The sequence below is a fragment of the Anolis sagrei genome, chromosome X, assembly GCF_037176765.1.
Source record: "Anolis sagrei isolate rAnoSag1 chromosome X, rAnoSag1.mat, whole genome shotgun sequence".
Classification (NCBI taxonomy): domain Eukaryota; kingdom Metazoa; phylum Chordata; class Lepidosauria; order Squamata; family Dactyloidae; genus Anolis; species Anolis sagrei.
Genome location: NC_090034.1, coordinates 15619532 through 15644905, shown reverse-complemented (window position 1 = coordinate 15644905; position 25374 = coordinate 15619532). Strand labels below are relative to the sequence as shown.

At 42.7% G+C, this 25374-nt stretch overlaps 3 protein-coding genes across 3 annotated transcripts in view; 2 read left to right on the top strand and 1 right to left on the bottom strand.

The window, feature by feature from the left end:
* The window catches only part of LOC137094983 (cytohesin-3), a 326264-nt gene that overhangs the window by 112395 nt on the left and 188495 nt on the right, over positions 1-25374 (top strand). The window lies entirely within an intron of this gene.
* On the top strand, positions 1277-21106 carry LOC137094948 (cyclin-dependent kinase 4 inhibitor D-like). Its single transcript, XM_067460960.1, has 5 exons — positions 1277-1368; positions 9339-9439; positions 17103-17262; positions 18190-18370; positions 20857-21106. Exons 3-5 carry the CDS (start codon positions 17260-17262, stop codon positions 21024-21026), a joined length of 354 nt encoding a protein of 117 aa, XP_067317061.1. The 5' UTR covers positions 1277-1368; positions 9339-9439; positions 17103-17259; the 3' UTR covers positions 21027-21106.
* LOC137094947 (atrophin-1-like) lies at positions 21772-25148 on the bottom strand. Its single transcript, XM_067460959.1, has 3 exons — positions 25022-25148; positions 23203-24768; positions 21772-22237 (listed from the first exon to the last, which is right to left on the bottom strand). The coding sequence occupies exons 1-2, from the start codon at positions 25146-25148 to the stop codon at positions 23399-23401; spliced, it is 1497 nt and encodes a 498-aa protein (XP_067317060.1). The 3' UTR covers positions 21772-22237; positions 23203-23398.

Sequence of the window (25374 nt, the reverse complement as noted above, 5' to 3'; positions counted from 1 at the left end):
TAGAACAATGTTGTTGTTTCTATATCTTACTCTATTGTATATACTGAGGGGCTCCCAGGCAGTTTTGGTTTTTCTTTATTGTAATTGTCATTTGGGCTTGGCCTCACGTAAGCCGCTCTGAGTCCCTATCGGGGAGATGGTGGCAGGGTATAAATAAATATTATTATTATTATTGGGTTGTTGTAGGTTTTTCCGGGCTATATTGCCATGTTCTGGAGGCAATTTTTCTCCTGACGTTTCGCCTGCATCTATGGCAAGCATCCTCAGAGGTAATGAGGTCTGTTGGAAGTAGGAAAAATTGGTTTATATATCTGTGGAATGACCAGGGTAATGTTTCAGCTGATCACCTTCGACAATACATTATTATTATTATTAAGGGGTCACGGCATTAGGAAGGTTGAGAAACACTGGTCTAGATCCAGGGAAGTCATGCTATCCGTGCTCTATTCTGCCTTGGTTAGACCACATCTGGAATACTGTGTCCAATTCTGAGCACCACAATTGAAGAGATGTTGACTCTAAGGTGGAATGTGTCCAGAGAAAGAGGGTGACTAAAATGATCAAGGGTCTGGAGAACAAGCCCTATGAGGAGCGGCTTAAAGAGCTGGGCATGTTTAGCCTGAAGAAGAAAAGGCTGAGAGGAGACATGATAGACATTTGAGACTAGGAGCAATGGCTTCAAACTACAAGAGAGGAAATTCCATCTGAACGTGAGGAAGAACTTCCTGACTGTGAGAGCCCTTCAGCAGTGGAACTCTCTGCCCCGAGGTGTGGTGGAGGCTCCTTCTTTGGAAGCTTTTAAACAGGGGCTGGATGGCCATCTGTCAGGGGTGATTTGAATGCAATATTCCTGCTTCTCGGCAGGGGGTTGGACTGGATGATTCTATAAATATGTGATAGGAAGTCATTGGGAGGAGGGAGCAAGCTTGTTTTCTGCTGCATTTGAGACTAGGAGCAATGGGTTCAAATTACAGGAAAGGAAATTCCATCTGAACATGAGGAAGAACTTCCTGACTGTGAGAGCTGTTCAGCAGTGGAACTCTCTGCCCTGGAGTGTAGTGGAGGCTTTGAAACAGAGGCTGGATGGCCACCTGTCGGGGGAGCTGTGAATGCAATTTTCCTGCTTCTTGACCGAATGGGGTCCTTCCCGCTCTTTACTCCTCCTCCTCTGATAGGCTGGCTATAATGAGGGGGCGTGTTTATGCTTTCGGGGGCGGGTCACGTGAGGAGGGGCGGGGCCAAAAGCAGAGTCTTCGTCGGAGGCTCTGAGGAGAAGGACAGAGACGCGGCGGAAGGCAGGCGAGCAGGACGCGCGCTCAGCACGGCCAGACATGGACGAGGAAGGCGGCGGAGGAGGAGGGGGCAGCGGTGAGTGCCTGCCCCTGAGCATGTGCAGAGGGCAATTCCTTTTCTCCCCTCTTGGTCTATCCCTGGCTAAAACCTTCCTCTTGAACAGGCATGGGCAAACTTGGGCCCTCCAGGTGTTTTGGACTTCAACTCCCACAATTCCTAACAGCCTCAGGCCCTTTCCTTTTGCCCCTCAGCCGCTTAAGCGGCTGAGGGGCAAAAGGAAAGGGCCTGAGGCTGTTAGGAATTGTGGGAGTTGAAGTCCAAAACACCTGGAGGGCCCAAGTTTGCCCAAAACTGCCTGGGAGCCCCTCAATATATAGAAATAATAACATGGTCAGATAATAATGCTAATATATTAGATATAATATTGATAATGCAGTAATTTAATCTATTATATATTATATTTCCACAACTTATATTATATTATATTACCGCTACAGTTGAAGACAGTTCCATCTTGTCTCCTGTGCTTGACTAATAATATAATATATTGTATATACATATACTTATAATATTATAATGGAATACAATATAATAATACAATATTATAATTATATATTTTATATTACATTTAATATTAGTAATAATATTGCACTATAATGGTGTAGTATTATTTATTATTTAGAGTTTTTAAATAGTATTATTTATTGTAGTATTATTTATTATTTAGTGTTAGTACAATATAGTAATATATATTACTGGTGTTGTATTATGCTTTACTGGTAATACAATATAATGTATTGTATATACATATAATTATAATACACCATACTACTAATAGTAATACATAATTATATTTATATATAATTTATATTACATGTAATATTACTAATAATATTACAATATCATGGTGTAGTACAATATAGTAATATATAATACTGGTATTGTATTATGCTTTACTAATAATATAATATAATATAATGTATTATATATATAATATTTATAATATTAGAATGTAATGCAATATAATACTAATAAAATAATACATTATTATAATTATATATTTTATATTACATGTAATATTACTAATATTACAATATAATGGTGTAGTACAATATAGTAATATATAATATTACTAATAATACATAATTATAATTATATATTACATTTAATATTACTTATAATATTACAATATAATGGTGTAGTACAATATAGTAATATATAATACTGGTATTGTACTATGCTTTACTAATATAATATAATATAATGTATTGTATATACATATAATATTTATAGTATTATAATATAATACAATATAATACTACTAATAATACAATATTATAATTATATATTTTATATTACATTTAATATTACTAATAATATTACAATATAATGGTGTAGTACAATATAATAATATATAATACTGATATTGTACTATGCAAATAATTTAATATATTGTATGTTTATATATCTCGTAAGCCGCTCTGAGTCCCTTTCAGGGTGAGAAAAATATAATAATTATATATAATAATTGCAGTATGGTAGTGTAGTATAATATAATAATATCCATCCTACATGAGGCCAGTAGTTCTTCTGTCTTATCTTGATTCAGTTTCAATTTGATTACCCTTGTTGTGGTAGTTGAAGTCCAAAAGTTTGTCCATGCCTGTTTTAACCGCTAGTAATAGCAATGATGATAATTTGCCTGGTAGGTGAATGCATTTATAATCCATCTTGTGTAGGATGGACATTATTATATTTTACTATACTAATGGAACCCCCGGTGGCACAGCGGGTTAAATCGCTGAGCTGCTGAACTTGCTGATCAAAAGGTTGGTGGTTCAGATCCGGGGAGTGGGGTGAGCTCCTGCTGTTAGCCCAGCTTCTGCAGTTCTAACAGTTCAAAAACATGTAAATGTGAGTAGATCAATACATTCAGCTCCTGCGGGAAGGTAACAGCGCTCCATGCGGTCATGCCGGCCACATGTCCTAGGAGGTGTCTATGGACAACGCTGGCTCTTTGGCTTAGAAATGGAGATGAGCACCAACCCCTAACAGCCGGTTAGGAATTGTGGAAGTAGGAGTCCAAGACACCTGGAGGGCCGAAGTTTTCCCCAGACTGTGTAAAAAGATGAATGCATTTTTGGGGGACACTTTTGTGCAGAGGCTTGTGCTAAATACCACTTGTTAATCTTTCTGAGAACACAAAATGCTCTGTGATGGTTGGTTTTATTCCTTTTTGACTGTGACAGACTAAGTTAGGACATTTTAAATCCTCTTTCCATCAGTTTTTCCCCGTGCCATGTTGATGAAGCATATTTTTAACTGGAGGAGAATTGAGTTGACAGGGATGGATTAGAAGACTGGATTCTGGCTCTCTCCAGCGGCTTTTGCCTTTCTTGCTGGACTTCTGATCCCGTAACGATTGCATGGGTCCACACCCTTGTTTTCCGAGGATTGCCTTGTTTTTTGTACTTGCAGTTTCTTGTAAGGATTAAAGTCCATCTTGGCTACACCCCTAAGCCTGAGTGCCTTGAAATCTGGAATGTAGTGGACCCCTTTAGCGGAAATGTATCCCCTAGAAAACTGACAACAGGGAGCCCGAGTCCTGTTGGATCAAACCTTTCTGTGATTAAAACGACATGCAATCTTTGCTGTTTTTCTTCTGCCTTGTTCCTTCTCAAGCTCCAATTTTTCTACATGTTGTGATAGTTGAGTTTGATCTGGATAGCTCTGTGTGTGTGTTTTAAAGCAAACCTGTAGGAGAAAACGCTTTAAGCTAGCTGCAGTGGACACAACTTAGTGTTTAGCAAGCAACATGTAGCAAGTGACATCCCAGAGAAAAAGTCTCCCATCCCTTCTTTGATTTCTATATAGTATTTTATCTTCTCCCCTTTACCAACACAAGCATGATGGTATTCTCTGCCGGTGTGTTCCCTGAATGTCTGTACAGGAAGTCCCCGAGTTACAAACATCTGGCTTACAAATGACTTCTAGTTAAGAACAAGTTTTTTTTAATTGTGTGAGAAGCAACTTGAGAAACTGCAAGTTGCTTCTGCTGTGAGAGAACTGGCAGTCTGCAAGGATGTTGCGCAGGGGACACCCAGATGTGTTATCATCCTGTGGGAGGCTTCTCTCATGTCCCTGCATGGGAAGCTGGAGCTGACAGACGGGAGCTCACCCTGTCTTGCGGATTCGAACCATCAACCTTAAGGTTAGCAGTTCAGCTGACACAAGGGTTTAACCCATTTTGCCACAGTGGCTCTGTCAAGAACAGGGGTTAGACAACATTTATTTTATTTATTTATCATGTCAGGAGCAGACCAAACAGTTGTACTGCATTTTTTTAAACAAACAAACAAAACACAAAGTTTGCAAGCTTGGTAGTTGATTAAATGTCCTTTGACCAGTATCTGGCCACTTGGAGTGTCTCTGGTGTTGCTGCAAGAAGGTCCTCCATTGCGCATGTATCAGGACTCAGGTTGCACTGTAGCAGATGGTCAGTGGTTTGCTCTTCTCCACACTCGCATGTTGTGGATTCCACTTTGTAGCCCCATTTCTTAAGGCTGGCTCTGCGTCTCGTGGTGCCAGAGCGCAGTCTATTCAGTGCCTTCCAAGTCGCCCAGTTTTCTGTGTGCCCAGGAGGGAGTCTCTCATTTGGTATCAGCCATTGATTGAGGTTCTGGGTTTGTGCCTGCCACTTTTGGACTCTCGCTTGCTGAGGTGTTCCAGATAGTGTTTCTGTAGATCTTAGAAAACCATTTCTTGATTTAAGTCGTTGATGTGCTGGCTGATACCCAAATAGGGGATGGGCTGGAGATGTCACTGCCTTGGTCCTTTCACTATTGGCTGCTACTTCCTAGCGGATGTCAGGTGGTGCGATACCGGCAAAACAGTGTAATTTCTCTAGTGGTGATAATGCGGCATGTCTCATTAAAAGCCACATCTGCTGTTTTAGTGTGGTGAGATATGTTCCACACTGGGCATGGATACTCAGCAGCAGAGTAACATAGCGCAAGGGCAGATGTCTTCACTGTGTCTGGTTGTGATCCCCAAGTTTGTGCCAGTCAAATTTCGTATGATATTGTTTCTAGTGCCCACTTTTTGCTTGATATTCAGGCAGTGCTTCTTGTGGGTCAGGGCACGATCCAGAGTTACTCCCAGGTATTTGGGTGTGCTGCAATGCTCCAGTGGGATTCCTTCCCAGGTCATCCTCAGAGCTCGGTTAGACAACAGAAAGTGAGAGAAATCTATCCCTTGGAAGGGAAATTCACTTCTGGAAGTTATTATGATGGGGAAAAGGTGTCTCCACTGAAGCTGTACCTCCAATCCTTGTTTCCATAACAAGCCATTTTTTCAAAAACCAATGATCACAGAGACAGAAAGTACGGTGTAATCTCCCAAATCATCTTGTGTTACCATCCTGTGGGAGGCTTCTCTCATGTCCCTGCATGGGAAGCTGGAGCTGACAGATGAAAGCTCACCCCATCTCGCAGATTTGAACCACTGGCCTTAAGGTCAGCTGTTTAGCTGGCACAAGGGTTTAACCCATTGCACCACTCTTGGCCTCTTGTTATTCTTATAATACAATGTACCCTAAAGTCTCACAAGTCAGTGCCACTGTATCCTATGGGGTTTACATGCAGGCAAATGTGTTCAAGGTTGCACCATTAACATATTTAATTTCTTCTATCTGTGATTCCACAAGAAGCAATTTTTTCAAAATCCAATGATCACAAGGAGAGAAAGTGGTGAAATCTCCCAAGTCAGGGTACAGACAGTAAAGCGAACACCACAGGGGTGTTAACCCTTCCCCATGCTGTCTAAAGCATGGATGGATAGATAGATGGATAAGTTGGAATTACACTTTGAAATGTATCTGTTCCAACTTGCATACAAATTCAACTTAAGAACAAACCTTGTTCGTAACTTGGGGACTGCTGAATAATCTCTGTGTTTCAAAGATGTGATTAACAAGATTTATCTGAAGACTTGCACATTGCTTCTGTGCACAGCTGTCATTTCACATTCTCACGTAGCAACTCAAGCCGTTCTCCTATATGTTCACCATCCTGTTGAGTCAAATGCCTTCCTGGCTTCAGGTATCCCTTCCAAGCCTTCTCCTGTTTGTTGCCGTTCACAGCACCCTCCCCTTGCATGTGTTTCTCCCATAGTATTTTCCCTGTACTCCAAATACACACAATTCCCATTCATCTGCCTTTAACTCTGTGCCCACATTACCACCCACAGATTGCCGTTTTGCGTATTAATTTGTGCCTTTTAGGATTGGGAGCGGGACTGAGAGAAGTGGGCATCATAAGTAATGAGTAGTGCTCGGGCTACTGCTTGCTGCACAAAAAGAAGTGTTGTTGAAGGAGGAGCAAGGTTGGTCTTTCCGACAAGGCAATAGAAGCGGTTCCTGCGTTTGCTGATCTTATTAGGACTGCCTCATTCATCCGAGAGGACAATAGAGAACTCTGTGTTGTGGTCTACCCATTAATTTGTGAATTTCCCCCTCCTCGTTTTAAGTTGATTGAAAGGTCAACTGTTTAAATGAATGCATAGTGTTTAAGGGTTGTGTCAATGGTTAGAAAAGGGAGTGTATTAATGCAAGACGAAGCCTGAGTATAAAGATCTCATAGAAATGAAAAAGATTGTCTTGGGAACATTCGAAGCTACATGGAGATGCGTAGAGAGTTGATTCAAACACTTGATTCATGCCAGTGATGTTTTGTAGTTGACAGCAAATTTTTGGTTCTTTTTTCCCTGACACAGTGAAATAATTCTGTGTTATTTATGCTGCTGCAATATCTTCTTGCTTGAAATTCAGCATATAATTTGCTGAAAACTATGCAACAGGAAAATTAATTACGATGGGATTTTTGCATAGTTGGACATGGGGAGTATTGCTGTCTTAGGGAAGGTGCAGCAGGAATGGCTGAGTAGTGGCTAATCCAGTTCCAACAGGCATACAGTTTCCATAGCCATTTGCCTCCGTGCTTGTAAACACATCTCGTTAATAGCCAAGATGCACAACTGATGGTATCCTTAGCTACAGTATGTGTGGTCTTTCAGGCTGCTGTGTGATAATGTAGGCATAATTTGAATGGAAAAGAGATTGAGCTATTTCACATGTGTTTGGGAGGATTTGTGTGGGTTAACCCTAGGGTTAGCAGGTGATAAAAATCACAGAATTTCTCAGCTGTAACATATGCAAATGTAAGGTATAATTTCAGTGTTGAGAATAAAGTTTGTTCTGTTTTGATTATTGTATTTATTATACAAATATGCGCTCTTTAAATGTGGTATGAGTAATAGTAGTATTATGGCTGCTACTTCAGGACCAGGAATAAGAAGCTGGGTGGGTGTGGTGTGTTTATCTTCACAGGAGGGAGAAAAAAAAAGGCTAAGATGAATCAGTGACATGTTGCAGGAAGGCATCCCATAAACAAGCAGTGCTACCATTAAAATTTCCCAGCAAGTATTTCCTTAGCTTGTTCAGTTAGCAGGAGATGTTAAGGCAATTACTTTAAGTAAAGCAAAGATTTCTTACACATTCTAGGAGAAGAAAACACATATTACACAGTATTATAGCCATGAAAGGTTGGATATGTAGGCAAAAGGAGCAAGTTGAGATTTTGCATGTCAGGCATTTTTAAAAATAGGGTGTAGCTTATGCTTATAAATAATAGACTTTATGTATGATGCTGCTTATCTAATTTAAACAAAGAATTTGGTGCCCTTGAGACTGTCTCCTCTTTTATCTCAGTCTTGCATGAATGCTCCCTTGCCAGTGCATTTTCGTGTCAACTATGAATGATAAGGAGTAAGTAAGTCGGAAATGATTTGAAGGCATTCAAAGTATGTTTGCCTTCATCTTCTAAGGCTGAGAGAATGTGACTTGCCCAAAGTCACCAAGCAAGAATTCATGGCTGAGCAAAGATTTGAACCACATCTCCAGAGTCATGGTCCAAACACCATACTGGCTCTCCCACTAGAAGCTGGAGTCAGATTGTAGCTGTGCATCAGCATGCATTGATAAACTTCTTATGAACTGTAAAGTTGGAGTAGATCTACCAATGGGCCCAACCACTGGGGAAGTGGGAGAGAGGAGTCCTGATTGCCCAATGGCACCAAACTGAGTTGGCTGATGCCTGATGTGACCTTGGCTGGGTCAACAAAGGGAATGGAGGCATTGCTCCCTGCTCTGTCCTTCCCTTCCCTGATTGCCCCATCGCTCTGGCCAATGTTACTGCTGACAACATGGAGAATGGGAAGGGACAGTAAATGTCTTTCTGTGTCCCTGGGCCAGGACAGCCCACAAAACACGGGACAGCAGTGGACCCTAAGTCCGGGGATGCTCCAAATTCAGCATCCAGAATTGAAATTACTCCCAACTTTGGCTAACAAGTCAAGACTGTGTTTAGGTGGCTTTGTCCCATCTTACCCTGGAAGAGCTCGTTTGAGTGTCCTGGAACTTATCTGGAGTCCTTTCATATTAAGTGGGCAATTTAAATGTACCCTAGGATTACGTGACATTCTGGCTTACCATTACATGAGATGAAGTATTCAGCTAGGTTTGCTTCCATTTTGTGCATACATAGGATTCTCGCCTTAATTTAATCTCATATGAGAAATAAACAAGCAAACATTATTCAGAAGTCCGACTGCCTTTGCTCCCCCCCCCCCCCCAAGAATATGTGAAGAAACTCAGCAACAAAATTTCAGATGTTTCACTTTAAGTTATAGATTAGATTATAACATTGTACTTGCAGAGTCAGCACCTTATCCTTTTGGAACGTTTGTGTATGTATTTTTTAAAAATAAAATGTCTTGAACTGTCAAGTGAAGATTATATGAAAATAAACCAAAATGCTTCCTTAGCAGGCCTGCATATAATTTAAGACGAAGAGGCTTGCATTATATAAAATGATACAAAAGCATTAAATGGTTGTATTTTCTTAAAAAGCGTATATTTACAAAGTATTGACAAAATTGGAATTAAGATATAAGATTGCTCACTAAATGTCATGCTTTTTAAAATTCAGTTCTATAAGACATTGGTCCATACCCAGCAGTCTGCTGAACAACCTGACAAGAGTTCTGTTTCTGCCAATAAAAAGCAATCCAATGAAGTGGTTAAAGAAAGGTAAGCATACTTTAGATTAGAAAAGGAAACTGATAAGTATTATGTTTTCCTTACTTAGGTGTTTGTGTGTAAGACTAGAACTGATGCAAATATTGCATTGCTTTATGAAACCACTAGGCACATTCATTAGGATCCATTCTTTTCTACAGATCCTGCACAAGGTGTGACTTTTGTTGGACATTGTGGACATTATCTGCAAATTAATACTTTCATATAACCTTGAAGTAATTATGTGCCTGTACTCAATTTTGTGGGTAACACTAAAAGTCAAAATACACTATCAATGTTTTAATTTTCATCGCTAATTTCACTTGTAAGGTTTTCTCTTTTCTATAAAAAATTATATACTCCAGGAAGTAGAAAAACAGATTTTTTACATTTCATTGATAGTTGTTAATGCTTCTGAAGTCAGCATATCTTAATCACTATAAGGTGCATGAGACTGAAGCTACTTTGCCATATGTAACTGAGAGCTTGTCTACACTGATTATTATTATTTTTTAAAAAAATCATACTTGCCTTGATCCTGACACATGACAGGCAACCCCTTCAACAGTGAAAGCATTTCTTTTAGTCTTTAATACAGTAATCCACAATTCAGCTCTTGCTCCATAAATGTGGTCATTTGCTATGTTTTGCTAATTGTTTCCATCTAGATCAGGGCAGGACACATTGCTGGATAACAAACATTGCCATTTTTTGTATTTTTTTTTTGCATTGTTGTAAATTACTTGCTGTAAGCCGCCCTGAGTCCCTTCCGGGAGAGGGGGTGGGATATAAATAAAAATGTTGTTGTTGTTGTCATTATTAGGAGTCCCTGGTGGCACAGCAGGTTCAACCTCTGAGCTGCTGAACTTGCTGATTGAAAGGTCAGCGGTTCGAATCTGGGAAGTGGAGTGAGCTCCCGCTGTTAGCCCCAGCTTCTGCCAACCTAGCAGTTCGAAAACATGCAAATGTGAATAGATCAATAGGTACGGCTCTGTGCAGTCACGCCAGTCACATGACCTTGGAGGCGTCTGCGAACAACACTGACTCTCTTCAGCTTAGAAATGGAGATGAGCACCACCCCCCAGAGTCTGACTCGACTGGACTTAATGTCAAGGGGAAGCCTTACCCTTTTTGTTGTTATTATTTTACATACCCACTGCCTTCCTGGCCAAACAACTGAGCAACAGAGCCGTGCTAAGGAAGTCACTTTCTTAAAAACAAGATGCCCAGCCATGAGATCAAGAAAGGCATCGATTGGGCTGCCTCCTCGCCAAGGATTGCATGGCTGAACACCTCATTCTGATGTCAAAGCAGGTGCATCACCAGTAGGACTCTGTCAGGAAGCTGTTTGCTTTGGAAGGTAGCATCACAAGTGGATCTGATCAGAAAGGCAAGCAATGGAAAATCACTTTGGAGGAGAAGGGGAAAATAAAGTGGTGCTCATTCAAATTCGGAGCAAGGACATCAATATAACTTTAGTGTGGTATATTATGAATAGGCATGGCTCTAATGAGGTAAAGCCAGGACAAAATGATTTGAATTACAGCGGATTATTTCGGTGGTGTAGACAACCTCTCAAAAACATTCACTAGCTCTGCTTCTTAAATGTACTACAGAAGTTACTAACATAACTTTGTCTATTATGTGCTACAAAACTATGTGTGTCTTCCCCTCTCTCGACACCTCCTGAAGGATGCAGAGCCAAAAACCAGCAACTTCCTTAATTCATGTCAATTAAATTTGTGAAAGAACCTCATTTATTCTAGCTCTGGGTGAACTCTGCTCTTTCATTTCAGTGGCAACATTCGCACGTCTTGATAATCCATGGTTTGTGTTATTTGCTTATATTACAAATTGCGTGACAGACTGACAAACATACTGTATTGTTGTGAGTTTTCCGAGCTGTATGGCCATGTTGCAGAAGCTATGTGTGGCCATGTTCCAGCCCGGAAAACTCACAACAACCCTGCGATTCTGACCATGAAAGCCTTCCACAATACATTAAACATACTGTATGTTTGCCTTTGGCTTGTCTTTTGTTCCGCTCCTGTCTCTCTTGCCAACCTTATGTTTCTGACTGAGTAGAATAAGAAACAAGCCATAGTTATGGGTTTGTTCACAAGCTGCACTTTGTAAGCCCACCATTAACCATGGATTCAGATTGTGTTTTGTGAGTGCTGGAAAAAAATGTTTTGTTAGCAGAGAAAGATTTGTATTTCATAACATGTCAAATGTTAGCAAACCACACCATGGCTTGTTTTGCTGTGCAAATGTCAAAATTTACATGTCATGGGAAACTATATTAACAGTTGCATTTTTCAATTCAGTCAAGCAATAGCAAATAGGAATGTACAGTTATTTGAAACTGGTCTGGGAATTGCCTACTTGCACCACAGGAGGGAGATAGAGGTCAAAAGTTTGAAGTCTATTTCAGTATTTGGTTCTCAAAAGAAATGTCTTAGTTTCCCAACATCCCAATGTCACCTGAAAATATATCTCAATCCAAAACCTTTCTCTCGCTATTAGAATGATTAGCACGATGTATGAGAAGTGGAAACCACATATTTGTGCCACTGAATGTTATTTTTTAAAGATAAACTGCATTGAAAAGAAGAAAGAAATAAAATATTGGTGAACCCTAAACAAGCTTGCCTTTTTCTATCTTGTTTTCCACCTTTGTCATTCTTCAAACTTCTCTGTCATAACTAGACACAATAATTTCTTTCCTTCTGATTTTCCCTTCTGCTTTCATGTAACATTGGACATTCAGATAGTGAGTGTGATCAGGGCTTGCAAAATCTATGGCGCAAGGCCAATGAGGTCAAAGAGGCATGGCCATGTGAGAGCTGCATGAAGGTAGAAAACATGTAGATTTCCAGTAGTAGTTAAATGCTGGCTCAACATTGATAGTACTAAGGCCGATGAGTTTTACAGTCCAATACTATCGGGAGGGGAACTACTGATTCGGGTGCTTCCAAATAAAGCTTTGTGCAATTGTCTTCTTGAAACACTTACTTAGGCGATCCCTTACATGATTTTGTGGCATTCCAGGTGATGCTATCTTGCAGTTGTCACTCTCATTTGTCTCAAATCTGCTTCCTTTTTCCTTTGTATCTGGAAAAAAAACCGCCAAACAGGAATTACTATTTCAGTTTACTATGAATAGGCCAGCCTCCTATTAGGGAAATACAGAACTAGAAGTCTACCTTAATGCTTAAATTGTTGTCCTCCTCCCTCCACAATACTCATAATGTCCTCCAACTCACTCTTGCACTGCAATAATCCCTTCCTTTGGCCACCTCATTCCTGATGGAAAGTAGAGAGGATCAGAGAAGCAACACTTTCTGCTCCATAGTCAGAGACTCACCAATGACATTGTTTGCTGAGATCTCTTGAAGATATCTTACACAATACTTGACAATGTAAGATCTCAAATAGGAAAATTCTGTGAGTGCCTTGGACCGCAAGAAGATCAAACCTGTCCATACTCCAGGAAATAATGCCCAGCTGCTCACTGGAGGGAAGTATATTAGAGGCGAAGATGAAGTACTTTGGCCACATAATGAGAAGACAGGAAAGCTTGGAGAAGATAATGTTGCTGGAGAAAATGGAAGGAAAAAGGAAGAGGGGCCGACCAAGAGCAAGATGGATGGATGGTATCCTTGAAGTAACTGGCTTGGCCTTGAAGGAGCTGGGGGTGGCCATGGTCGATAGGGATCTCTGCTGTGGGCTGGTCCATGAGGTCACAAAGAGTCAGAAGTAACGGAACGAATAAACAACAAAAGATCTCAAGCATGCTATGATCTCCCAATGTGGTCATGCATCCAATATGATCTTGTGGCTAGAGGTATTAAGCTGGAAAATCAAGTTTCAAGTCCCCAGTAAACCATAAAACTTGCTTGGTGATCCTGGAGTAGTCACACTTCTTCAGTTTGACTTGCCTCATAGGATTATTGTCAATTGAGGGGCAGGGAGTCAGATTTGCCACCTTGAGGAAAGAAAGGAGGAATGTATATGTAATCTATATAAATAAAATGTAATGTTTGTTTGAGGGATTAACATAACTCAAAAACCACTGGACAAATTGACACCAAATTTGGACACAACACACCTATTAGGCCAACAAGTGACCACTCATAAAAAAAGCAGAAGAGAATTAAAAAGCCAAAAAACAAAAAATACATTACAACACATCCACAAAACCACATATATACACAAACACACACATATATACACATGTACACAATATATACACCTACAAAACACATATACACAGACTGGGCCACAGCAACGCATGGCAGGGGATGGCTAGTTAATACAATTATATGAGTACTGAAGATGATATTAATGAAATGCACAAACTTTGCCATCAGCTTCCTTGCATCTTAATTTTAGCTATGTTATTGCCACTTGTTATTCTAGAAAATTATAACAAAAATGGACTTCGTAGCAACAGATAAGGGGGCTCTGTTTCTTTCATCTGGGTTTCGTAACACGTAAAATTAATCAACTGAAGTGATAAAATAGTGGCCCTCCAAAATTTGTTGGACTCCAGCTCTCATCAACTCCGGTTACTGAGGCCAGTAACAATGGATTGTAGGAATTATATTCCAAGATCACCCCCATTCTCAGTTTATGCTTGACAGATTAGAGATTATCAGGACCAACAGAAAGCTACACAACGATTTCCTGAATAAGCAAATTAACAAATTAGTCTGGTTCTTCTTCTGCCAAGCTGCCAATTTATAGCTGATATCACAGATTCTCAATGTTTGGGACTTCCAACTCAGTATCGCTATTCATTTGTCATGCTCACTTGGGTCTCTGAGAGTTGAACATCTGAAAGACCAAATTAGTATTTGTTTGAATATTCCATTAATCTGACAAAGAGGCTATTTAGTTTGATGTAGTTCGCCCAAATGCCAGTGTTTTAGTATTTGAGTCCGCCTACAGAGCTCATTAAATTTTAGCATATTTTAGCAACGGACATTCTCTTAACGGTTTGACCAGTGTGTGCCCTCCCAGGACACTTTCTAATTTTTATTCTTTGGAGTCACAAAAGCTGGAAAACAGAGCTTCCTTTGCATTCTGCAAACTTCTGCACAAGCCTATTTACCACCCCCAGATGTTGCTCAGTCTTCCCATAAGCTTGCATCATATCCCACTAGAGAAAAGATGATGTGCTGTTAAAGAAAGGCTGAGCGAGGTGTCTGGGGAACACTCCAGAGCTGACTGCGGATGGAGGCTTCTTGCTGTTTATTGTGACCAAAAATACCCCGCATGTTCAGAAAGATTTCCTCTGTTCGTGGACAACTCTATTAGGGAACTGCATCCGAGGTGCTGCATTGCAGCCAAGGTTATTTTGTCTGATTCTCAGGTGCAAAATGGGAGGAACTCTGTTGCCAGCACCAAGAAATCTGACTTGATCAGTTTAAGAATGGATTGATTTGTGTGTGAGTAAAAATGATTATTTGGATAGTGGTTTTCTTTTTTGAAGATGCGCACACACGTTTTGTGTGTGTGTATCTAAGATCAGACATGATGTGGTGCCTTTGAGTGTCCTTTCTTGAGAGGTCTCTTGTCCATTATGTGGGAGGAAAAAAATGTCTCTTCTAAACTGATACTTGGTACCTTTAAGCCTTAGAAAGACTTGATAATTATGACTGTGACCAGTCACAGCAGGTTATCTCAGTTCAATTCTAGTTAGATTAGGGCTTCTTCTGACCAAGGGTTTTGGTCTCACTGTCCTTGGTATTCTTAGCCTCTGATTAAAGATCTTGGAATTGTAGTCAGATGCCAATGGGCAAGATTGTGTCAGTTCCGCCCAAACCTTACTTGGCCTTGCCTGCTCTGTGGATGCCACATACTGCCCAGTCTGGGTAGTAGAAGCTGGATGTCCAGGTTTAAACAAGGCATGCACACCTTGTGCAAACAGAAAATTATGCTGCTGAGAAGCTTCTAAATGTGTATGTCTCTCCTTCCGAATAATGGTGTTTTTTTTGTTGAATTTGAGTATGGAGAAAGGGTCTTAAAAATGGCTGTGGTACTTACTTACTTAGGTGATCCCTCATAGTCTGAGTAGGATTGTCATCCAAGATCAGTGTACTGGCCATGGGTCCGTAGGTGACCGTGGAGCCCTGCATCTTCTTCTGCAGTGAGGGCATTGGTTTCCAGGTGGAAGGTGGTCCTGGTCAGGGTTGGCTTGATGAACCTTCCTCTTGGCACGTTTCTTTCTTTAGCCCTCCATTCGTGCCTCTTCAAATTCTGCAGCACTGCTGGTCACAGCTGACCTCCAGTTAGAACGCTCAAGGGCCAGGGCTTCCCAGTTCTCAGTGACTATGCCAGAGTTTTTAAGGTTGGCTTTGAGCCCATCTTTAAATCTCTTTTCCTTCCCACCAACATTCTGTTTTCTGTTCTTGAGTTCGGAGTAGAGCAACTGCTTTGGGAAACGGTGGTCGGGCACTAAGGCTTCAGCAATCCTCAGAGGCACCTGGGAGCTTTCCTGATCATTTCATCTACAGTGAGACCATTAAAGATAATGGTAAAGTTCTTGCACAGCTTGACTCTCAAAGAGGGATTCAGAGGAAAACTAAATATGATAGAGCCATGTTGAACGAAACAGTTTGCTTCAAGATAGAACCTGTTCTAAGAGATTATTATTCCAAATGAGGATGTTGAGCATGTTTTTGAGCCACGTCCAAAGCGTTTTGACACATTTGGCTGATGCAATCACAGCTTGAACGCCAGACTAATAAGCAAAGGACAAGTGGAGCCTGCTTTGCTGGGAAATAGTGCTTATTCCATATTGATGTGTTCTTGAGGACCCTCTGAAATCTGCATTGACTGAAGGAGATGATAATGGTAAGGGCCATTGAACTGAAGCTGAAACGCAACAAGAGTGATATCCTGCTGGTATGTGGTTATCCTGGTGAACTGGGTGTGGAGTCTGTTCTAGATGAAGCTTATTCTAGATGAGAAAGCTGGCATGGAGATTTGAGATGACTCTGGAAGCCCAGGCATTGAATTTCCATAGAAGCCCACTGGATGGTCTTGGGTAAGCCGCATTCTTGCAGCCCCTGAGGAAGGCAACCGCAAACCACCTCTGAATAAACCTTGACAACAAAAATGATTGCTTGAGGTTGCAAGAAGATGATTATTATTTGAAATTACATAACAACAACCTGTTCCAGATGGAGCCAAACTCTCCTTGACAGGAGAGGTAAACAGCTTGCAGAGCTGTTCAACTGTGGAACTCTCTGCCTCAGCATGTGATGGAAGCTCCTTCTCTAGAGGCTTTTAAACAGAGGCTGGGTGGCCATCTGTCGGGGGTGTTTGTGCTTTTCCTGCATGGCAGAGAATTGGATTAGATGGCCCATATGGTCTCTTCGAACTTTATTATTCTCTCTCATCCAGTTTTATCTCTGGAGATCTGTGTGGCAGCATTGGTCCAATATATTTTTTACAGGCTGCTGTTGATTCACGCCATTCTTTGATTGGTTTGATAAAAGATAGTCCACAAATATTCTAAAAAATAGAGTGCACTTCTTTTACTGAAATGTATATGGCCGTTGCCAATGAGTCTGTTTACAAAAGTCAATTATGCAAAGTCTTTTGTTTTTGTCATTCTATTCCATTCAGGGTTAACAGTTGGCATATTGGCTTTTTTTCTCCTCAGAGCTCTCCAGGCAGTTCAGCTGGGATACCCAGATGTCTTGGATTATCTTGTTAGAAGCCAGAAGCTGGACCCTGGTGTTGTGGATGGGAAAAACAGAAACCTTTTATTTTTAGCCACTATATATGATCAGTCTAAGATTTTGGATTATTTCCTGGAAATGGTCAGTAGTGTAGATTTTGTTCTATTTCCTCTTTTCGATCTCTGCTAATGTTACTAAGTTAGAAGGAATTAAACGTGTTAGTGCTGCAACCTTGAACACATTTACCTGCATGTAAACCCCATAGGACACAGTGGCACTGACTTGTGAGACTTTAGGGTACGTATATTGTATTATATAATCACCAAAGAATAATAGGAGCTGCTGTGATGCAATGGGTTAAACCCTTGTGCCAGCTGAACAGCCAACCTGAAGGTCAGTGGTTCGTATCTGAGAGACAGGGTGAGCTCCCATCTGTTAGCTCCAGCTTCCCATGGAGGGACATGAGAGAAGCCTCTCACAGGATGGTAACACAGGATGATTTGGAAGATTTCACTGCACTTTCTGCCTCTGTGATCATTGGATCTTGAAAAAAATGGCTTATTGTGGAATCACAGATTGGTGATACAGCTTCAGTGGAGACACCTTTTCCCCATGATAATAACTTCCAGAAGTGAATTTTCCTTCCGAGGGATAGATTTCTCTCCCTGTTGTCTAACCCCTGTTCTTGCTGGAGCCACGGTGGCGAAAGGGTTAAACCCTTGTGCCGGCTGAACTGCTGACCTTAAGGTTGGTGGTTCGAATCTGCAAGATGGGGTGAGTTCCCGTCTGTCAGTTCCAGCTTCCCATGCGGGGACATGAGAGAAGCCTCCCACAGGATGGTAACACATCCGGGCATCCCCTGGACAACATCCTTGCAGACAGCCAATTCTCTCACACCAGAAGCAACTTGTAGTTTCTCAAGCCACTTCTGACATGATTTAAAGAAAACCAGAATAATGGGAGTGGAATTATGTAGAAACCCAAGGAGGGGGTTTAGTAGCGAGTAAAGGAACAACATTGTATGTATTTCTTGCTTTGTCCCTTTCTCTCTTCCCTCTCTTCCTCTAGGCATTTCCTATACCTGATGTAAACCAAGCAGCAGAAAATGGAAACACACCTCTTCATGCTGCTGTAAACACTGGGAAAATGCACCTCGTCTCTTTGCTTTTGCATTACCCTGGTATTAATGTGAATGTCCAAAATCCACAGTGTGATGGAGCGACGCCTCTACATTTTGCTATTGTTTATGGTAATATTTTGGACCATTTTGTTTCACTGATTTTACTTGCCAATAGGTTATTTAACCCCAGGCCCCGGGTCATGGACATGTTTCATCCTTACTTTTCCAGAGCTTTTAAAATCACCCCTTGCTTGCAAAAAGATCTTCCTGTGTTATTGTGCATTTAGTCTCCTTTATTGGAGGTTGGTTGTTAGGCAGAATGCTGGAATATAAATATTTTAACAGATTACATATTAGGCCAACACTTTAGGTTTACAGTAACAAAAGAGTGTATAAATTGCACCATCGCCTTTTTAAAAAGCCAGATTAGACAAGTTGATAGAGCTCTTCAATGGCATACAATCAATCTGCAAGATGGGGTGAGCTCCCGTCTGTCAGTTCCAGCTTCCCATGCGGGGACATGAGAGAAGCCTCAATTCTGACTGCAGGGGCAATACTTTGGGAAATCAAATATTTTTTATTATGCTGGATCTTTGTCACTTCAAGGAGAATTTATTTATTTATTCAATGTATATTCTGGCTTTTTCCTGATGGGGGGCCTATGCATATCAGTATCAAGGTATTTTATCTGATAAGACCAATGCCCTTTGTGATTGATTTTATTATGTTATTTTGCATTGTCTATTTTATTTTGTTGCATTATGTATTTTGTTATATTCAATTTTCTATTGTTTTGTATATTATTTTTTTGCATTATTTTTGGGCTCAGTCTCATGTTAGCCGCACCAGTGGTGGCGGGGTATAAATAAAGATTATTATTATTATTATTATTATTATTATTATTATTATTGGGCAAGGATAATTAACCATTTTGCAGAATATTCAATAGCACACAGCCATGGATGTAGTGTAACAATTCATCACACTAGAGAGAAAAAATCCACTTAAAATCCAGTTTCTGACTCCTGCAGAATTCTGGGGTTTGTAGTTTATTGGGGCTGTTAAAACCTCCTCCCTAAACTACAAACCCCAGAATTCTGCAGGAGGCAGAAACCGGATTTTAAGTGGATTTTTTCTCTAGTGTGATGAAGTAGCTTGAGGCATTTGGGGCTCTTCTGGACTCCCCAACAGTTCTGGTAAATATCTGGCTATTCCATTTCGGAATGGAATGCTTTGTGATGGTTGGTTCTATTCCCTCATTCACTCTTGCCCCAAATATACCAATTTTTTGCTCTTGTTTGTTGTTGATTATACTGGATTTTACCATTATCCCTGATCAGCATGTTACTTTTTTCTCCCACTTGATGCGGGATTAAACTCAACACCTCCTGGCATTTGCTCCTCCCTAATATCTACATTCACAATCTTGCACAGCATTTCTATATTCAGTTTCTAATTTTGAAATAGTTTTTTTGTATAGTTGTAATGCTTTAGTGATTTGAAGCTGTACCACTTTTGTGCTATCTATACACTGTAATTGTAAAAGGGAAGAAGAGGAATGTCCAGTGATTGAAATATGATGTCAGCGATTAATCTTGGTAGCGAAAGTCAAACCCCCATTTCAAGCAATATCAGTTAGACTAGTAAAGGTAAAGGTTTTCCCCTGACATTAAGTCCAGTTGCGTCCGAATCTGGGGTATGGTGCTCATCTCCATTTCTAAGCCGTAGACACCTCCAAGGTCACGTGGCCACTGGCATGACTGCATGGAGCGCCGTTACCTTCCTGTTGGAGCGGTACCTTCAATACCCTGTTCTTGCAGTCCTGCCTTAGACCTCATAATGGCCTGTAATGATAATAAAGCCAGAAGAGATCTTTTCGCCTTTGTACTGATATCCCTCAAAGGGTGTTAAAAGAAAAACCTATAATAATTAAGGTGCGTTCTGTTGTTGTGTTTTAAGTCTCAATGGTATACTTGAATTATGGTACTTAGTAACTTCCAATCTGTGCATCTGTTGTCTAACTAATTAGGAAGTTATTAAGAAAGTTTGCTGTTGTTGTTCATTCATTCAGTTGTCTCCGACTCTTCGTGACCTCATGGACCAGCCCACGCCAGAGCTCCCTGTCGGCCGTCACCACCCCCAGCTCCTTCAAAGTTTGCTAGCCAAATAGATAAAATCTACCGTTAGAGAAGAGTTGAATAAAGGGTTGGGGATCTGAGCTGTGCAGCGAATTATGTTGGATGAAGATGTAGCCATTTTTTCTGGATTTTACTTTTCAGAAAACTAGAAAAGTTGACTTTATAGATAAAGAAGGCTGCATTGCAAATAGGCTGGCTATTTTATGTAATGTAAGTACCTTCAAATCACCTGTCGACTTATGGTGACCCTGTGAACTTCATAGAGTTTTCTTGGCCAAGGAATACTCAGATGTGGTTTGCTCTTACCCCTGAAGGATGTCTTTGTGTTCCTTGACGTCTCTAGAATCCCTAGGCCCTAGAACTGTACATTGCCCACCTCTATGTTAGATGGATCAAAAGGCGTTTGGAAACCCTATTATTTCATAAAATATTTGAAAAGTTAATAAATCTGTCCCTCTCTCACTTTCTTTGTTTCAGGGCACCTGGGAATTTGCTATTTATTGCTGAATGCCACCGCTGATGTACAAAGTCCAATGGGAGGATTAACACCATTGCAACTTGCAGAAATGTTTGGTAATGAAACTATAACGGGCCTTATAAAAATGCATGTGAGGAAATTTAAGCTTGAAAATAAACTGTTTGCCTGATCTGCTTTACTAATGAAAATTCTGTAGAGTTTATTTTAATGTAACCATTCTCATTTTTTATTAAATACGTGTTCCTCAAATCTGGGAAGTTCTAGTGCTTTCGTTATTAAAAGGGTGGTATTTTTTTTTACAGCAGTGCAGCTTAAGCTACTTACTCCATTCCCATTTCAAATGCATTGGTTTCTGATTTTCTTGCCCTCCTGCTTTTGCATGCTGAGTTTGAGGGCAGCAACAGACACAGGCTGGGGTGAATGAAGACCAGCAGTGAAGTGGAGTCAAAGGGGTTCATGAAGTGGAGTCAAAGCTTCAGATTTGCAGAGATGTTTGCATATTCTGTCTACTCTCTTCCATCTAGGTGGTTCCCAACCTTTTTTTTGACTAGGGACCACTTGGACCAGGGACCACTTGGCCAGAGACCACTTTGACCACTGACCACTCTCTAACATTAGTACCAAAAGGGTTGCAATTATCATCATCATCATCATCATCATCATCATCATTATTCCTTGGCCAGTTGGTCAAACCAACTTCGGACAGAGTCGGACGCTTGATCTGGAGGCCAAAAAACCAAGCAGCCACACCAAAGCAGGTTCAAATAACCTCTATTCTTTATTAGTTACAAAGGTATAAATATAGACAAAAAAAGTATCTGCATAAATAAATATCAACTCTCCCTCCCTCCCTTGGCCCCCTTTAATCACAAACAAACAAACAAGTAAACAAAGATATCTAATCGAAATCCATAACCACCTCCCTCCCTCCCAAGGCTTTCCTCTAACTTACAAACAAACAAACAAACAAGTAAAGAAATATATCCAATCGAAATCCAAGATCCATTATCCCTCCCTCCTTCCCAAGGCTCTCCCTTTGCTCTCAAACAAACAAGTAAACAAATATAGCGCTCCCGCTGACCCTGAAACAAACTGCTTGCTCAATTTCTAAATATTGGTTTTAAATGCTCTTAAATACTATATAAATACTATATATATATTCACAGTGACATTCGCAGATCTAAGGACAAGGCGCCCTAGACAGTTCCAATGAGAACAGGGTGGGGTTTTGATTGGCAGGCATGCCAGTTGGCAGTCTCTCAACAGAATCCCGACCCATTGGCGGTCATTTTCTCCTGGGGTGGTGCCTCCGAGCCTGGAGCTGCTGCTGGGCCCCCAACTTGGCCCTGGCTCCAATCGAAAATGTCAACGGTGAGGGACCTATGGAAAGAGATGCTGGTCAGCGATGGTCTTTGCGAATAGCAGAGGTGTGAGCAGCAGTCATCTTAGCCCCCTGCATTAACCTGGCCTAAGTGCAGGTTTCCAGTTACAGACATCAGATTCCTAGTTACAAGGAAGGAAATCCACTTGAAGAGTTATTATTGGGGGTGGGGGGAGAAGCATGTATATTGAAAGAGAGAGGGTGGATAGATGAATAAATCAGTAAGTGATGCGTTTATATCAATTATAAGCAAAACTATAATGTGATGGAAATGTTCAAGTCCCAGTTCCTTTTGTCAGGCTTCTTCAGAGTAGTTACTTTTATGTTAGTTCTATGAGGGGGGAGTTTGGGTCAGCCATTTTGTCTGCCCCTTGGCCTGAGGAAAGGGCGGCACTTTAGATCAGGGACTACCAGGGAATACTGGAAGCAAGACGTGCCTGCCGTTGAGATCCACGTTTGGATAAGCCGTTTCAATTCAATTTCTGAACCAATAGTTAGTAGGTAAAGCTAAAAGGTTTCCCCCTGACATTAAGTCCAGTTGTGTCCGATTCTGGGACTCAGGCGCTCATCTCCATTTCTAAGCCGAAGAGCCAGCGTTGTCTGTAAACACCTCCAAGGTCACATGGCCACTGGCATGACAGCACGGAGCGCCATTATCTTCCTGCTGGAGCAGTGCCCATTGATCTACTCACATTTGCATATTTTCAAACTGCTAGGTTGGCAGAAGCCGGGGCTTACAGTGGGAGCTCACCCCACTCCCCGTATTCAAGCCTGCAACCTTTCGGTCAGCAAGTTAAGCAGCTCAGCGGTTTAACCCACAGCGCCACCAGGCGCTCCAAAACCAATAGTTCCTTGCCTTCACCCTTTGAGTCCCTGTTGTTAGTATTGTAGGTGTCCAGTGTCGTGTTGGACGGGCAACAATTACAACCCCCCCCCCTTCCAGCCTGAATAACCAAGGACTCACCACCTTGTAATGCCATCTGGGTCTGGGATGCTGAAGGTGAGGCTGAAGCTGAGGCCGCTGGAGGAAGAGAAAGAGGAGGCATCCTGGGGAGCGCTGCCCACCAGGTTCATCAGAGGCGGCAGGAGGGACCCATCGGTGGTTCCAAATCTGCTTAGTTGCCCAAGGCCCTTCCTCCGCTAGCTGTTGGGGTGCCCACCTAGAAGTGAAAGGAGCCCGAGGGCCTGGGGAGGCTGTATGCGGCCTGCAAGGCCCCGCTGGTGCTGGATCCGGAGGCTGGAAAGCCAAAGGGGCTGCCCAACTCCACAGGCCCCTGGGTGGGACCGGCAGATGTCTGAAGGGGCCCACTACTGGGGGTCAGTTGGGCCTGCCTATTACTGGGAGTGGGAGCGGCGAGGGTGGCGGGACGCAGCACTGAGCGGGAATATTTGATGGGGGTCTTAGCTACGAAACCCCCTCCGCCGCTGCTCGGGGCGGCGCTTGGAGAAGGAAGCTGAGGAGCAGCAACGGACGAGGAGCTGGTGCTGGATCCGGAGGCTGGAAAGCCAAAGGGGCTGCCCAACTCCACAGGCCCCTGGGTGGGACCGGCAGATGTCTGAAGGGGCCCACTACTGGGGGTCAGTTGGGCCTGCCTATTACTGGGAGTGGGAGCGGCGAGGGTGGCGGGACGCAGCACTGAGCGGGAATATTTGATGGGGGTCTTAGCTACGAAACCCCCTCCGCCGCTGCTCGGGGCGGCGCTTGGAGAAGGAAGCTGAGGAGCAGCAACGGACGAGGAGCTGGTGCTGGATCCGGAGGCTGGAAAGCCAAAGGGGCTGCCCAACTCCACAGGCCCCTGGGTGGGACCGGCAGATGTCTGAAGGGGCCCACTACTGGGGGTCAGTTGGGCCTGCCTATTACTGGGAGTGGGAGCGGCGAGGGTGGCGGGACGCAGCACTGAGCGGGAATATTTGATGGGGGTCTTAGCTACGAAACCCCCTCCGCCGCTGCTCGGGGTGGCGCTTGGAGAAGGAAGCTGAGGAGCAGCAACGGACGAGGAGCTGGGCCCGTCGACCTCCATCTCAGTCACAGGGGGCAGCAATTCTTCATGGCTAAAAGGGACTCCTGAGCCAAAAATGACAGGCATCGGATCCGGACCTTGAGGAAGGCCGGATGTGGCGACCTCCATCTCAGTCACAGGGGGCAGCAACTCTTCATGGCTCAAAGGGACTCCCGAGCCAAATATGACAGGCATTGGATCCGGACCTTGAGGAAGGCCGGATGTGGCGACCTCCATCTCAGTCACAGGGGGCAGCAACTCTTCATGGCTCAAAGGGACTCCCGAGCCAAATATGACAGGCATTGGATCCGGACCTTGAGGAAGGCCGGATCTGGCGACCTCCGTCTCAGTCACAGGGGGCAGCAACTCTTCATGGCTCAAAGGGACTCCTGAGCCAAATACGACAGGCATCGGATCCGGACCTTGAGGAAGGCCGGATCTGGCGACCTCCGTCTCAGTCACAGGGGGCAGCAACTCTTCATGGCTCAAAGGGACTCCCGAGCCAAATACGACAGGCATTGAATCCGGACCTTGAGGAAGGCAAAGCAGAGATGTCTCTTTCATCAAACCGTCTGGAATCACCACCCTTGCCTGGACATCTTCTGCCCGTTGTTCCGTCCCCGTCGACTGCTGCTCAACGGGAGCTCACCCTGTCCCGGCTCCAAACTGTCAACCTTTCGGCTGGCAAGATTTACTGCAGCTGCAGCTGGGGATTAACCTGCTGCGCTAAAGTGCTTAATACTCTGTCTCACTGAAAACAGAATAAAAGTATTAATGACACACCCGCTGGCCAGCTCGGGCCTGGCTGTGGGGAAGGAGGAGCTCCTCCCTGACTTGTCTGCTCCGTGCAAACACTGTGGTCCTCCTGCTGCAGTCTGGCTGCTTTCTCGGCCTCGGCACGCACCTTCATGGCTTCAGAAAGTGCCTCTAGTTCGGGAGTCTGCCAAGAAAGAGGCAGGTGAGGGCCTCCTTCCTCCCACCAAAGAAGGCCATCATGCCAGCCAGGGAACTGGCAGCACCACGGTGGAGGGAGGGCCTTTGAGGACAGGAACGGCTCACCAGTTTTGATGGCTCGTTTGGATTGATCCTGACAAAGGAAACACTCATCCACTTTGGGCTGTCGGGGCACAAGGCTG